We start from the raw sequence: 16,129 nt of genomic DNA, 5'->3' as shown, positions 1-16,129 counted from the left end.
TGAGTAGACAATAATTACACCACAGTGTAACTCTCTTGTCCATTGTTTCAGATTGAGTGCCATCATTTGTAATCTGTATCAAGTACCATCATTGAATAAAGACTGATTCACAAAATGGATGCGTTCGCCTATCTATGATGGGACTCAATCTTTCAACGTGCTTGTAGTGTTTAACGGGTGGACTTGCTAAATCTATGTATGCTTAAACCTTCCGAGTACCTGACTGTTCTGATTTTAAACTTGAAAAGCGCGGAATAAAATTCTAACACATATCATAACAAAACCAAGATGGACGAGTACCTGGAGGAAAGTTTCTACCAGGCATGTAACTGGTTAGATATCTGCGGCGGGAACGGATACCCTCACCCTGGAAATTTGTATTCGCCTAGGCCATGATCTAAGACACATTCCCAACCGTAGGTGAAACCAGCAACGATCAGGCGGCACATTCTGGTAGTGATGACGCACCTAGCTCGTGACGAAAATGACAGCGGGCTCGACCGAGGTGTGAATGTCCTCGACCGCAGCTGCCGCCGCCCACCACCGTCGAGTCTACCATTTCCAGGCGACTGAAGACAATCGAGAGGAGCTGAGGACAATACCTCCTGTCGTTACAAATCGAGCACATTCAACACGTGCGAACACCAACCTACTGCGATGATGAAGGCCCCCCGCTACATCTAATGGTGGACCCAGATGCCGAACCCGTAGCAGTACATTCTCCGCCGTGCCTGTACTGCATCCATTGGCGAGACGATGTTAAAGCTGGATTAAGACAGAGACCGTACGGCTTGGCGTACTGGAAGCAGTACAGTATGGTGAACCGCGTGACATGGTGCCACCGCATGGTCGTTTGTGCGAAGAAAAACGGCAAGCCGAGACGGACAGTTGACATGCAACCACTTAACACGCATGCAACACGTGAAACCCACCACACACAGTCTCCATTCACCAAGCGCGGTCGGTCCCACATGGGACGGTATAAACTGTTTTCGACGCGTGGAACGGCTTACCACAGTGTACCACTCCGGAAGAAGATAAGCAGCCTTACCACCTTCATCACACCTTGGGGAAGATACCGTTACCGCACAGCCCCACAGGGCTACATTGCATCAGGCGAGACGGCTACTCCAGAAGATTTGACGAGATTGATCTCGATGTCCCAACAAAAACCAAATGATCGACGACACACTACTCTTGGGCCGACAACCTGGAGGAAAGTTTCTACCAGGCATGTAACTGGTTAGATATCTGCGGCAGGAAGCGGATAACCTCAACCCTGAGAAATTTGTTTCGTGCCAGGCCACCGTTACATTTGCCGGGTTCGAGATTACACCAGACAAGCGTGAGCCGACCTTGCAAGCAATTCCTGCAAGCGATCATGGACTTTTCCAAAACAAGGAACATCACCGACATCCGCTCTTGGTTCGCGACTCGTCCAACGCAGGTGTCATACGCCTTCAGCATGACAGAACGGATGCTTTCCATTCGCGAGCTTCCATCTGGCCCCCCGCCCCGCCGCCCCGCCCCCGCCCCGCGCGCCGCCCGCCGCTTAGCCCGACCAGGCTGTGCGATGGATTGTCTATACAAGTTGTTGTAACCCTAGCAATACCGTTTCTTGGAGCTAGCACGCCGCTGTGCACAAACAACAAGAATATAGAGTTCTATAATCCTGTTATTCTTGTTATATATTCTTGTTCTTCTATATAGAGTTCTATATTTTTCTACATTCTCTATTTTCTATATTCTTGTTGGTTGTGCACAGCGGCGTGCGGGCGGTGTACTTGTGTGTAGCAGAGTAGCATTTGAGCAGTATTTACAGGAAATTATATCGGTAATAATAGGCGAAATTAAGAGAGTAGAGATACATTAGGACTTTGGTAGTAGATTTCGTGTTTATTTACTATCATTTTTTTATTGAAAACGTGAAAGTTGGAACTCAGATTAGGCCACGCTTCAAGTAGAATTGTGTCTCGTTTATTTATTTATTTTTCTCGAATTATTATTGCTTCAAACGTTATGAAAACACAACATTTTCATACAATATCTTAAGGTAAGTAATAATATGGTAAAATATTATCGTTTAGTGTTTTTATTGAAAAATACGCATATATCGTTGGGTTCGCATTGACTTTTAAATATTGTTAACATTTAACCACTGAATTGCATGCAGTTAGTAGGCCTACACGATATGCACCCTAGTCCAGGCATTATTTGATATGACCTCGGAAAAATTGCAACAGAAAGTGTCTCAACTGTTTTATGCTCTTGGTACGGGGCGCCATATGCAGGACAGGCATTTTTGTACCTATAAACTTGACAAAAATGAGTTTTGTGAACACAAAACTCAATTCTGTCAATCCTGTCCCACAAAACTAAATTTTGTGAACACAAAACTCAATTCTGTCAATCCTGTCCCACAAAACTAAATTTTGTGAACACAAAACTCAATTCTGTCGAACCGGTTCCACAAAACTCAATTTTGTAAACACAAAACTCAATTTTGTGAACACAAAACTCAATTCTGTCGAACCGGTTCCACAAAACTCAATTTTGTAAACACAAAACTCAATTCTGTGGAACGTACTTGGAGGTGTCCACTATAACATATCAAAACTCTTAAGGAATCCTGGTGGAGGAAGCTATAGGTTCCATGGCGGGCATTTTTCAAAATGGCCGCCATAAAACTGATATTTCCTTATATCTCTGCTTCTAAATAAGATAGAGCTTAGATTTTAAGTGCTAAACATACATTTTCAGGGACAAGGAATCAAATGAAACAGATTTCGATAAGCTAAACCTAGCCAAAAAATTGAAATAACAGCCATTTTCCAAAATGGCCGCCATAATTAATTACCTGATATTTCCCAATATCTCCGCTTCTAAAGGACTTAGGGCTTTGATTTTAAGTGCTAAAAATACATTTTCTGGGGCCAGAAATCCAATGACACACATTTCAATAAGCTACATCAAACACATTGGCTTGTTCACGGAAGTGCGCACTGGTTTTGAATTTGTTGAGAGAAGCTCCCTTGCCAATGCCATACACGCGGGAAGTAGTATCACATATCCCAGGAGAGTGTGCATGAAGAAAATGTGCTGTGATACATCGGGGCATAACTGCTGCTTGACAGACTTCATGTTCCAGACACGCGGTTTCTTCACATTCTTCTTTGGCTCGGGTTGGAAGAACAGGTCACATGACTTGAGGTTGGTGTGGTAGATGAGCAAGATGAGCAGATCTCTGTCATCTCCGATCAGCACAGTATCAGTGGTGGCTGCAGACTCCACTGCCTTCTGCACTATGAGGAGATCAGCGTCATCTGCAGAATGATGTGTCTGGCAGTTCTGTGCCCGTATAGTTTGGTGCTGAGCATGTTGATGAAGCGCTGCTTGTTTGTCTTGTTTGTCAGGAATTGTTCCTTCTTTATTGCGACCTGCATATCTTTATCAAACGTCACCGTTGCTCCAGCATTCCCTCTCGTATGTCTCTGGTGTGTTGTGTCCTTTGTTGATGTACCATCATAGCCATCAAACACGACTGTTGTCTGTCCATACTTCTTTGTGACATACTCTGTGTATTGCGCGCAGATACCTTTGTATATTGAGCCACGTTCCCATGGAATGCGCTGGACTAGTGCCCCACCATCGAACACGTAGTGGACTTAGCTTGTGATTCCTGGTGCATCGTGTGTCCAGATAGCATCTGCTAGCACTGGCTTCTGTGGCTGTCGGAGCAGCAGTGTGGAATCAAACAGAGCTGGTGGGTAACTGCACAGCTCATATTTGAACACAGACTCCAGATCCTCTGTAGCTTTTGCAGCAATTGTCAGTCGCTGGAAAAGCAGCTTGGGATCCACCTGTACTGCCTCACCATCAATCTTTACTGCCAATTTCGCAGCCAAGGTGATGGCCTGATCCTTCCTCTTGAATGTGTAGTCAGCAGCAGTTTGTCCATCCATGTTGGTCAGGATAGCTGTTCCAACAGTTTTTGCTGAGTCCACATTGACTGTGCTGGTTGCATGCACCCCTGTCGAGATGCTACGCAAGCTCGGATCTGAGCGGAAGGGTGTTCTCTCTTGAAGATAGCTGATAACTGCATGTGTGTCTTTCATGTCACGTGCTTGTCTAGCATTTGTCATGTCCTTGTTTTGTTCACCAGTGTTGTAGTTGACACGTGTGAGCTGCTGCATAGCATTGTTGACTTCAGCACAGGCAGGAATGGAGAGCAGTCATATGAGACGCTGTTCCTCTGTCATGCCTCGCCCTCTCGTCAGGCCACCGCCAGGGGCGTAGCCAGGATTTTCAAAGTTGTAGGCACGACTATTTGAGCGGAGCGCCACCATCGGTTGGCGCGGATCGCACAAGAAAATTTTTGGTTTTACAAACCCTCCAGATGGCCGGAAACGGCCCTTCCCGAGTGTTCATTCTGGTTCCCTGGCCTCTTGCTAACTTGAGACACCTCATTCAATATCACTTTTAAACCCAAAAAATAAACGAGTTAAAATAGTGTTACGAACGAGTTAAAATGTTAAAAAACTGACAAGATCGGATCCTAGTCTTTTTCGGCGGGTAGAGTGTTGAATGAAACGGCACGCGATAGAAATGACAGCCTAGATGACAGAAGAATAGGTCACCTAATTTAGCCATATTCTTGCTACGTTCATTTCAATAGTTTTTCCTGCCTAGACCCTTAAACACGTCCAGCAAGCTTATGGACTTGAATTATGGGTGTTTAAAAAAAAAGATAACTTGGCCAAAAAAAGTGTAGGCCCGGGCCTACAGTGCTACATACTGGCTACGCCCCTGACTGCTGGTCTTCATACTCCTCATCAGGATCTGTTTGATGGTGAGATCTACGGACAGACCAGCCCATAGGCGATCACTTCTTCTGACAACATGGAACCCTTCTTCGAATCGTTGGTACACATCTGGATGTTCATCCTTGAGCTTGCTCATCCGTGCACATAGAGGCGGGCTGATTTGGTGTAGAGGTTGTGCCCAGAGGCTGCCAATGCGCTCTGCTCTGACAAACTTCCGTAGTATGTCCACCATCTCCATGTACTGTAGCCAAAGTGTGGCAGTCCTAGAGGACTTCAAGGATTCGGTTTTGACCCTGAGGAGCTCCTTGATCCTGGTTAACACATCAGCTTGAACGAACTCCTCTGCAGACACGAAACCTTCAACCAGGTTCTTGTAGAGTGCAGCAAGTTCATCAAGATCAGTGTTTCCAGTTCCGTCTGTCGTAGGCTCATCATCTGGTGACACTGTTGCCTCATTGGTCACCTCCACTTCATGTGGCTCTGCAGATGGTTGATGGAGTGGCACACCAAGTACGTCTGACAAAATTAAGGCATTCAGTACTGCATCAATAATGAGATGTTCTCGTACTGCTCGTGCAATAGCCTTGCCTGTCATCATGTGTACCACCGCGTTGCCTGCATAGATTAGCTCCAAGAATTTCTGCAGTCCTGATCCCCCCTGATCCAGCCATGAGGTGCCCGATGCTTCCCAAGAAACTCATTTCTGTGTGAAAGCCCCCCAGGCGCAATTAAGATTATGTCATCCAAGACACTTCCTGTGGGCTTAGTCTCGATGATCATGATGGCTTTCCACCATAGTGGTTGGTCAAAGGTAATGACGGACGTAACACCATGGCGACGAGCATGCTTACACACGAACTTCAGTGTGGAATAGATGCACGTTGTGTGACAGGCACCATGACATCTGGTTTTGGCTGCTATTTCAGTTTTTTGGTCAGGTTTAGCTTATTGAAATGTGTTTCATTGGATTCCTTATCCCTGAAAATGTATGTTTAGCACTTAAAATCAAAGCTCTATGTTATTTAGAAGCGGAGATATAGGGAAATATCAGTTTTATGGCGGCCATTTTGAAAAATGGCCGCCATGGAACCTTCCACCACCAGGATTCCTTAAGAGTTTTGATATGTTAATATAGAGGACATATTTCTGGGTATAAAACAGTTGACAGACTTTCTGTTGCAATTTGTCCGAAGTTGACCCCATTTTTTGCACGAAATGCCTGGACTACCCGTGAGTCAGCAATATATTAATTGTTAGCATAACCGCCGTATCGTCCGATGTACTAAGGACCTAGCACGGTTTTTTTTGCGACTCAGAGATCATAAAGGCCAGCCAGCGTTAACATTAGGGTTATTCTTTCACACGTGTCCTCTGTATAAATCTGTGCGTGCGCGTAGATAGCAGTTCCACGCGAAAAAGTATAAATTCGAAAGCAGCTAGTGCATGCATTGTGATTACACGCAGAATGCACCGTGGGATGGTGTCATTGGAGGTAAGCTAGTTTTGCTAGTTTAATAATCAAGACCTATTAATTATCTTTTGTTAATCAAGACCTAATAATACATTATTGTTAATATTTTATTATTATTATTATTATTATGTATAATCAGCTACGATTACATGTATACGATTATATGATTATATATGATATATGATTATTATACGATTATACGATTATATGTATACGATTACATTGTTAACGTAAACAATATTTTGTAGTTATAACCCATTGGTTGCACCCGGCGCGTGTCCTCCATGTCTCTATTCACGCACGATCACGTATGCTCACGCGCACGCACGCACGCATGTACACACGTACACCCGCGCACACGCGCGCGCGCACCCCTACACATGCATATTACGCATGCACAATGTATGCGTGTAAACTCCGTGTATCCGTTACCGGTGATGATAACCGTAGTCCTGTGTGTGTTAGTTACTATTATCACGCATTGCTTGAAACTTGTGCTATTCTGCGCCTAGCAGCTAAATTTCGGTTTGTGACACTACTTGAAAAAGCTTAAACGATATCTGTTGTAACACAACCATTATTGTATATAGAAGGTTTTTCTGACAGGCCCGGCGTTGTCTGAGCTTTTTTATACGCTTTTACCGGTTCCTTTAGGGCGAGTGGTTAAACCGAAATAGTTCAAGACAAAACGCCCGGCCGTTCGATTAATATTGTAAAACGTTTGGCCAAACCTGTTATTGTTATCCATTGTTGAATTCAGAAAACAGTCATGGATAGGAGCTGGAGTATGGATAGAATAGGAGCTGTGTAACCCTTGCACGCGCCCGGTCATGATAAGGACTCGACAGCACATACGCACGGATCGGAGTTACATTAACACGCAAGTACAAGTACACGCACGCAAGCGCAGTTATCACGTAGTGGCACGTAAGTAAACAGTAAAACACTGTGGAGTATACCGTTGTGACTGGCGTTCGATTTTGTCAGAATTGCCCATATTTTTTGGTTCTAAAGTTTCTGATTTCCCTGCATGCATGCTTGCAGACACCCTATTCCCTTACTCGTGCCAACCAATGTCGATGTTAGCTTTGTTAATCGGTGCCTAGTAATCGGCGCCAACCAAATCTCTGTTAATTGGTTGTCCAACCGTATTTTCGTTTCTGTGGAAAGCCGGCCATGTAAATAAATATGTTTATAGCCCAAAACTATCCCGTCCAGCCCCGGCGCGCCCATGCCACGTAGCTTTGTGATCAGACAAGTAGTTTAGGGGAAAATTGGTGAGCCGCACACCAATATTCTCGCCTATAGTGATTAGCATAATATAGTCAGGAGTAAATAACATATTACCTTCGCTTTTATTTACTTCCGATATTAGTTAGTATCGGCATGTCCGGTTTAGTGTCTGCATTATCGTTGCATGAGGGGCTGATGGTTGCATGAATTCATTATCTTTAACGCAACTACAGTGTCTGTGGTAAGCACTCCACTACCATCAGCCAAGAAACTACTCTATGTCATACTCATGTGCATCGGAACGTCCTAGAATGTAGTACCATAATACATCTCCCTCTTGAACACAAACAAATTAAAGGCAAGATTTTGTCTAGGGAAGTTGCTCTAACATTCAATTAATCCTAGATCAACGTCTCCTCTTGACTTCAGACACTTCTGATAATTAGCCATGATGATGTCTATAGAGTTATTTAATTAGGGATAGCTACGACTGCTAATAACCCCGATCTATAGCGATCTACTATATAGTAGATCGGGGTTATTAGCAATACATAAGCATTATATAATGATTTATTTCTACGCGTTTCAAAAAAGTCGATGTATTCTCTATTGCACTGTGGTCTATTATCTGACATTATTTCACGGGGAACTCCTACGGGGCTGATTGCTTCTTTTATTTCAGCACGAACTGCTTTGGCAGAAAGTGACTCCAACTGTTTCACAACTGGATGGCGACTCTAATAGTCAGAAATTATTATATGACCACTGGTCGTTTTTGAATAGATCTGTGGAAAGCTTTGTCAAAGGGATGCGAGGTCTTCCATGCATCTTCATGGGCGGCTTTTGTTATTGGACCTCCAGTTCATGACATAGCTGACAGCCTTTGCACAGTGTTACTATTGATACTTGGCCAGAGCGAACTCTGATGCGCTAGTCCGCGGGCCTTCTCAATCCATTGATGCTCGTTATGAGGTTGATTTAGTATTTCATTTTGCAATGGAATTGAAACCATTACCTAATATGTGTGCCGTTGAAAATGATAGCATTCTCTATAGTAAACTCGTTTCGGAAATCCAATGACTTCTCAGGTCGCTTGGAAGTTTCTGTATATTGCCCGGTCATTTCTTGAATATTATCTCGGCCCATCCTGGTTCACTTATCAGTTGTTCTTGTTTGGTTGGTGACAAGTTGAACATATTAAGTTGTGTAATATAGTCAATATAGTCTGCAGTTTCATCCATCTCACTGTCATTATGCTAGTCCTTATTGGAAAGTGTGGACAACGTATCTATCCAGATGGATCTGAGAACCGGGTTAATCGCGTATATCGATGTTGCATGTCTGTATTTTACTAGCTTCATCTAAATTAAGGTAGTGCTGCATAGAGGTTTCTGGAGAATACTCCATAGAAATTTATAGTCTGGTGTGATTAAAAGACCTTTGAATACCGTGGACTATTGTTAAGCGTTCTCTTTCCAAATTTCTATAGTTTTACGGTGCAATGAGTAACGTTTTACTGGAAAGATGACTGGTCCGTTTGCTTGTACCACTGTGGCTTCGATGTTCTCGAAATGGTGTGTTCACTTACAAGGATGCCATCTGTTCTGGGTCGTAGAATTCATATCCCATGTTCACAGAAGCCAGTTCTTAACCTCCTGTAATACCGTCGGATGGTCTTTACTTCACTCAAATGGGGTGATCTTTTTTACTATCTCTCGTGGTATAGCTGCGCTGTCATGCAGCTTTGGTAGATAGCTTGACTGGAACGTTACAATACAGATAAATCTCTGCGTATCTTGTTTTTCTGTAGCATTGCTATTCTGATATTGTTTTCCACTTTCCATGGGCCAGGGAACATTCTTGACTTTGGCCGTGCACGTACGCTCAGACAATGTTATCTTGTTCGTCTCCACCCCACATTTCTATGAGTTGAGCACTAGACTGTTCTTCCATAACCTTCAGGAACTCGGTCAGTCTTCTGACATGCTTTTCCCGGTTTCTCCACACATGACTATTTCATCACTGACACATTTCATGAGGCAGTACTCGTTCTAGTTTAATGTTACCAAACATCTACCTGGAGGTACGATATTGAAAAAAAAGCGTCTTCCCCAGACCCTGCGCCAGCATTCACTCTCACTGGACCCCGTACACTGGTGATGCCGTGTGCAAAAAAAAACATTTTATCTACTCTGCGCGCACATGATATGCTTATCATTGATTCGTGACAACTATTTTGAGCTGAGATATCTCAAGGTACTCAGTAGATGCTTGCTAACGAAAGTCCACGTTTATTTCTGCCATTATTTGATAAGACGACATAGATGTTTGGTTGTATATACTCATTATATTTTACGAAGCTACAGTGTCTGCGGTAAAAACTCCGTGGTAACAGTCGCAGCGAAATACACCTCTCTGCCATACCACAGCGCATCGTGATCTCATGGAATGCAATATGTTACAACATGATAAACCAATTTCCGCTTTTCCTTTATAGAGTCAAAATTTGCAGTGTCTATTTCTAACCTTCAATCCTCTGGCTTTCCCTTTCCTGCATTTTCTGGCTCTTTTAATTTGGCTTTTGTCGATGAATGTAATGTTTGTGATAGAGGAAGCGCTAATTGGGTGAAATTTGAAAAGGCTCTAATACAGCAATATTGATTAGTCATCGATGACATTATTACATACTGAATAATCCGCTGTTATTTGGTTCAATTTTTTGGCACCTTTAACAGTAGATTTAAAAATTGCGCCTACTGTTTGGAGGTGGAACATCGAAACTTATTGCTTTTAACTTGTTATATATATATTAAATAAAAAACAGCTTATAAAAGTACTTCCCCGGTGGGAACCGCAAAAATGAGGAGTTTTGCGGTTTGGCCTATGAATTTTTTATCTGCATTACGTTTTTTATTTTATTTGAATATTTGTTGGTCTGTGCTGTTATCCAATATATAGCAGGTATGACTGAACGCTAAAAGCATTCATTATGTTAGTTATTATTTTCACCTCATTACACCACGAAAATTTATCTTTAAAGTCCAGGGACTGTACCGGAGAATGAGAAAGCCGAGGTTAATCATATTGATGAATCATTGCAGATTTGTGTTTATCTCTTAGGTGCATTAAATAGATGTAGTTGAACATTCTAATATACATTGCTACGCGGTATCGTACGAGGACAGTTCAGTTAGTATTGCGCTGTGCTTAGTTTCACACTATTTCACGTGTGTATAGGTAATCGATCGAATATATGTGAACTAGTTCGACTTTTGTTCGGCGTGTTTTAACTTCATGTTGCCACATGCTATCTACTTGTCTCATGAGCATATGCGAAAATTAATTTAATGGTAAGAAGTATTAAAATGAAGTACGGTTAATCACTTCAGTCAAAATTTTGCGAGTGCAATACATGTTCTGATGTTGTATATTTGGTTTAGACAATTATGATTGTGGTGCTTCTCAATTTTATAGGTTAAACAAATACAAATCTATAAGAAATGTCAGTATGTGTCAGTCAAATATATTTACATTTGATTGCTTAGAAAATGTTCTCAGAATACAGTAAATTGCACATTTACTTTTAATATTTACTAAATTGTGTTTCATTGTTCACATGCCCGCAAGCGAACCCTGCCTGCACATATATGGCACCATCTATTTGTGAGCTATTCATTGTATTTTAGCATTTCACAGATGGGACGATGGCTGCATCAACAAATAACAAAAAGACCGTCTCTCTAGAGGGCAGTCACAACGGCGCCAACACGAAGCTAGAGCAAGGATCTGAAAAATGCACGTCGTTGGCTTCAAGCGTCAATGAGAAGTTGAACGTGGATGTAAGCATCACCAAAGAAGACACAGACCACCCCGCTGAGCACGGCCCACCTGAAGGAGGGTGGGGGTGGGTGGTTTGTATTGCATCATTCTGGACCAACGGAACTATATTTGGTATCTTGAACTCGTTCGGTGTGATCTACGTGAAGCTTCTAGAAGAGTTAAAAGAAAAGGAAGAGCAGAGTGCTACCGCGTTCAAAACGTGTAAGACCATCTTTCATTATTCTAGTCTTAGATTACTTGCATTATCTCCGTGAATCACAGACATACGCCATCAATCCTTGATATATCACACCATAAAATGGTAAATTTCCACAAAACATTTAAACGTGATAGAATCTGTTAATGTTCTTTAATTAATGTCCTAATATTTTTAATATAAATGTTTAAACTTAATTTAATGTATTAATCTTTTTGGTTAAATGAAATACCTTTAAGCTGCTGTTTAACGAATAAGTCTGCATGGGTTCTATTTACCAAATTTCTTCAACAAAGCCTGAAACGTTTTGAATGAGTACTGTGGCAACAGCGTTTGAATTTAGCCTACAGTGTCGTATATGTGCGGTGCCGCCTTAGACGCCATGTTATAGGTCCGCGGTATACCATAATGCTGCGAGATAGCACATATCAGTCAGACATACACACACACGCGCCCGCACACACACACACATACACACGTACACACACACGCGCGCGCGCACGCACGCACGCACGCACGCACGCACACACACACACACACACACACACACACACACACATATACTGAATAAAAACAGTAACGTGGGTCTTCATTCTTTACAGCGTTGGTTGGTTCGGTGTGCGTCGGCTTGACGTTTCTGATGTCACCACTGAGTGGGATCCTCATTGATCTTGTCGGCATCAGAAAGACTGCGTTTTGTGGTGGACTTCTCGCCTTCACTGGCATGCTCCTCAGCTCCTTTTTCATCAAGCTTCGTGTGCTCTACGTGACCTACGGACTGATGATGGGTATAGGCTGCTCGCTAGCATACACCCCGTCGTTAGTTATTCTTGGACATTATTTTAAGAGGCGACTTGGACTAGTCAATGGACTCGTGACCGCCGGCAGTGCCGTGTTTACGATTGTCTATCCGCTTCTTTTGAAGCCGGCGCTTGAGAAAGCCGGACTTTCCCTTTCTTTTAAAATACTCAGCGGATTTTTAGGCGTCATGTGCCTGAGCTCGTTAGTGTTTAGGCCAAGGCTACACCACCCTCAGCACACCGTGCAGGAATACGTTGCGTCGATTACATCAATAGTCGATTTGCGGAAACGCAGAGGGATCAAATCGTGCATCGGTGGTGTTCTCAACTACCGTATATGGAAGAATTGGAACTACGTGTTTTGGGTAATTGGGGTGCACGTGGCTTTCTACGGTTATTTCGTACCGTTTGCACACCTGGTAAGGATATAACCGCGAGGTAACATATATCGCTATAGCGCACTCGCAAGCATACCATCTCTCTTTCACACACACATACACACACAAGCGAAGGTAGCGACACACACACCACACACCACACACGACACACTACATGACACAGCATCGCGCGCGCGCGCGCCGCACGCACGCACCACCACCACAACACACAGCACACCAAGCGGCCAGGCACACACGACACGGCAAGACACCACACACCACGCACGCGACCGCAGACGCACGCGATACACACGCACGCGGCGACGCGACGCGCGACACCCACACAACGGGACGTAAAGTACTGAGAGACGACAGGCGCACGCAAGCTGAATACATCGAGACGAACAAGTCCGCCAAGCAGAGCGCACGCTAACACATCACACACATACATACACAGAGAGGCACACAGCACACAGCGCGGCACGCGCACAGCGCACAGGCACATCTGCAATACACACACACATAGATAGCAAGTACATACATATAGCATACATACAGTACAGTACATACGATAGCATACATACAATCCATACAATACATACATACATACATACATACATACATAATACATACAGTACATAACAGTGCATGCATGCATGGGCATGCATGATGCATGCATGCATGCATGCATACGTACAATCAAAACATACATACATACCATATTACATACAACTACATACTTACATACATACATAGCTATACATCACATAGCCATACATACATACATACACTGACATACATACATACATACACTACATACATCACGTATCATAGCAATAATACATACCATACCTACATACACATACATCACAGTACCATACATAGCATACATACATACATACCATAAGCATACATAACATACATACAATACATACATAGCAATAATAATACAATAGCATACATACATACCATACATACAGTAATACATACGATACCATATCATACATAGCATACATACATACATTATTGTCATAACATACATACATACTATACATACATACATACATACATACATAATACATACATACATACATACGAAGTCATACAACATAAAATACTACATAACATACGATACATACTACATACATACTACATACATAATACCATAGCATACATACATACATACATACCAGTGACATTACATACATACATACATACAGTACATTTCCATTACCTATCATACATACATAATCATACAACATTACATACATACATACATACATACGATACATACATACATACTACCTCGATACATAGCATACATACATACGATACCTACATACATACATAGCATACATACATTACGTCATGCATGCATCACGGTGCGAGTGAACAGAACTCGTCAACGCACGGCGCTGACGCACACATCACACGCACGCGCATACACGAGGATTCAGCACACACAACAACCACCAGACACACGACACACACACACGGTTATTGTACACGCACCGCAACAGGCACACACACGTAAATACTACACTGCGCGCACAGCTATAAATCGTCCCACACATCACCCCACCCACGCCATACACAACAGCATACCATACACACAGCGCACGCGCGACGGCACGCGCTGACGCACAACACACGTCACACACACACACACATACACCACACACACGCACAACATACAATTAAGCAAACAAATAAACACCAACATGCACGCACACGCGTGCAGTACATACTGATTTCTTATATACTCCTTTATTTATTTAAACTTCGCAGATGTAATAGATCACGTGACATATTGTATATTGTAGGACGCTATCGCTAAAACTTGCGTGTAAAGATTTTTGTAAAAATATCTGCTCTTTCATAAGGTAATGTCTAATATAGAACGTCCTACGACGCACCACTACTATATTTTCGTTGCACCTTTAAGCTTGAACGTTATTGCCACTATTATTGTCAAATAATAATGATTATATTTCTTATAAAGCCCAACCATGTGAATGACGTCTTGCCGGGCTACAATGGCGGCGTTCTTATTATGTGCCTGGGAGGCGGACATCGGTGGTTTGGCCGTATCGTTTTCGGAAAGATCGCCGACATGCCACGAATCAATAGAGTCCGTCTGCAGCAATTGTCTATCCTCGTCATCGGGATTATGTCTATACTCATGTCGCCGACGCTGGGGACAAAAAGCTTCTGGGTGCTCGTCGTCATCGTTCTAATCATGGGCATCTTTGATGGTTGTTGCGTGTGCATGTTCGGACCGATCGCGTTTTCTGAATCTGGTGCGCGGGACAAAAGACGCATGACGGCACAGCCGCGTGGTAGGGATTCAGTATTCGGGACTGATCGACTCCATTCCAATGACAGCTGGTCCGCCTATAGCTGGTATTCATTTCATTCCTATCTGTATTTATTCACCACATTCTCAAAATAAGCGGTATATAATAAAATATGTAATATCATATAGTATAATTAATATAATATAATATAATACAATTAATATAATATAATATAGATATAGATATAATATAATATAAATTAATAATAATATAACATAAATGATATATAATTATATGGATTATAATATATAGATATAATATAATATAAATGAGATAGGTAATAATATGCTAATATAATCATATTATATTCATATATCTAGGATAGTAGATAGTCAATGATAATCATAGATGATTCATATTATAGCTAATATCTAATATAATATATATAATATATAATATTATACATAACAATATTATTGATGCAATAATGTTGCTTCAGGACAATGTTTATTATAGTAAACTTGGTTAATATGCGGTCACATCGTGCGCAATGTTTGCACAATAAATTCCATATATAACATGAAGTAATACGTATAATAATTCAGACTAATGCATACACTATTTATCTTATGGTTTAACAGTATGTTACAGGTCTGTGTGTTACGGAATGCCGGTTGGGGAAATTTAGCAGGGTGGCATTTTTCATCGTTCCTGGCGTCCCAGGCTGTTCTGCGGTGGCGCCCTGTTGACTTCTGGCTGTACAGACCAGTGGAGCAGCGGTATCTACAGATTCTGCGCATGAGTTTGCGTCCTCCCCTACTATTTTTTCGACGATCGCTGTGAGTGCGAAGAATAATAATGTATGCTGTCAAAGTAGAAACTACTGTTGTGATCATCGCGGTGTTAATTCTCGCGCACGATAAGTTTTATGCATTACTTTATTACTTTATGTTCACGTCTGTTGTTTTATTGCATTATGCGTGTTTACGCCGGTGATAATAGTGAATTAGTCAAGTTATATTTACTTATATGTTAATATATTATGTGTTTTATCGTGTGTTTCCCTAGGGCATTTCCGAGCTGTGACAGAAG

The 16,129-nt window shown here is 42.3% G+C and overlaps 1 protein-coding gene across 1 annotated transcript in view; it reads left to right on the top strand.

Moving 5' to 3' along the window:
• Positions 1 to 11,231: 11,231 nt before the first annotated feature.
• Positions 11,232 to 16,129, top strand: part of LOC106809601 (monocarboxylate transporter 10-like) — a 14,375-nt gene continuing 9,477 nt past the window's right edge. Inside the window, exons 1-4 of the mRNA XM_014812736.1 lie at positions 11,232 to 11,568; positions 12,166 to 12,782; positions 14,743 to 15,058; positions 15,090 to 15,143. Coding sequence (XP_014668222.1) covers positions 11,232 to 11,568; positions 12,166 to 12,782; positions 14,743 to 15,058; positions 15,090 to 15,143 — 1,324 coding nt within the window. The remainder of the gene's footprint in view (positions 11,569 to 12,165; positions 12,783 to 14,742; positions 15,059 to 15,089; positions 15,144 to 16,129) is intronic.

Source organism: Priapulus caudatus, unplaced genomic scaffold (assembly GCF_000485595.1).
Source record: "Priapulus caudatus unplaced genomic scaffold, Priapulus_caudatus-5.0.1 Scaffold367, whole genome shotgun sequence".
Lineage (NCBI taxonomy): Eukaryota > Metazoa > Priapulida > Priapulimorpha > Priapulimorphida > Priapulidae > Priapulus > Priapulus caudatus.
This window is presented reverse-complemented; position numbering and strand designations above follow the sequence as displayed.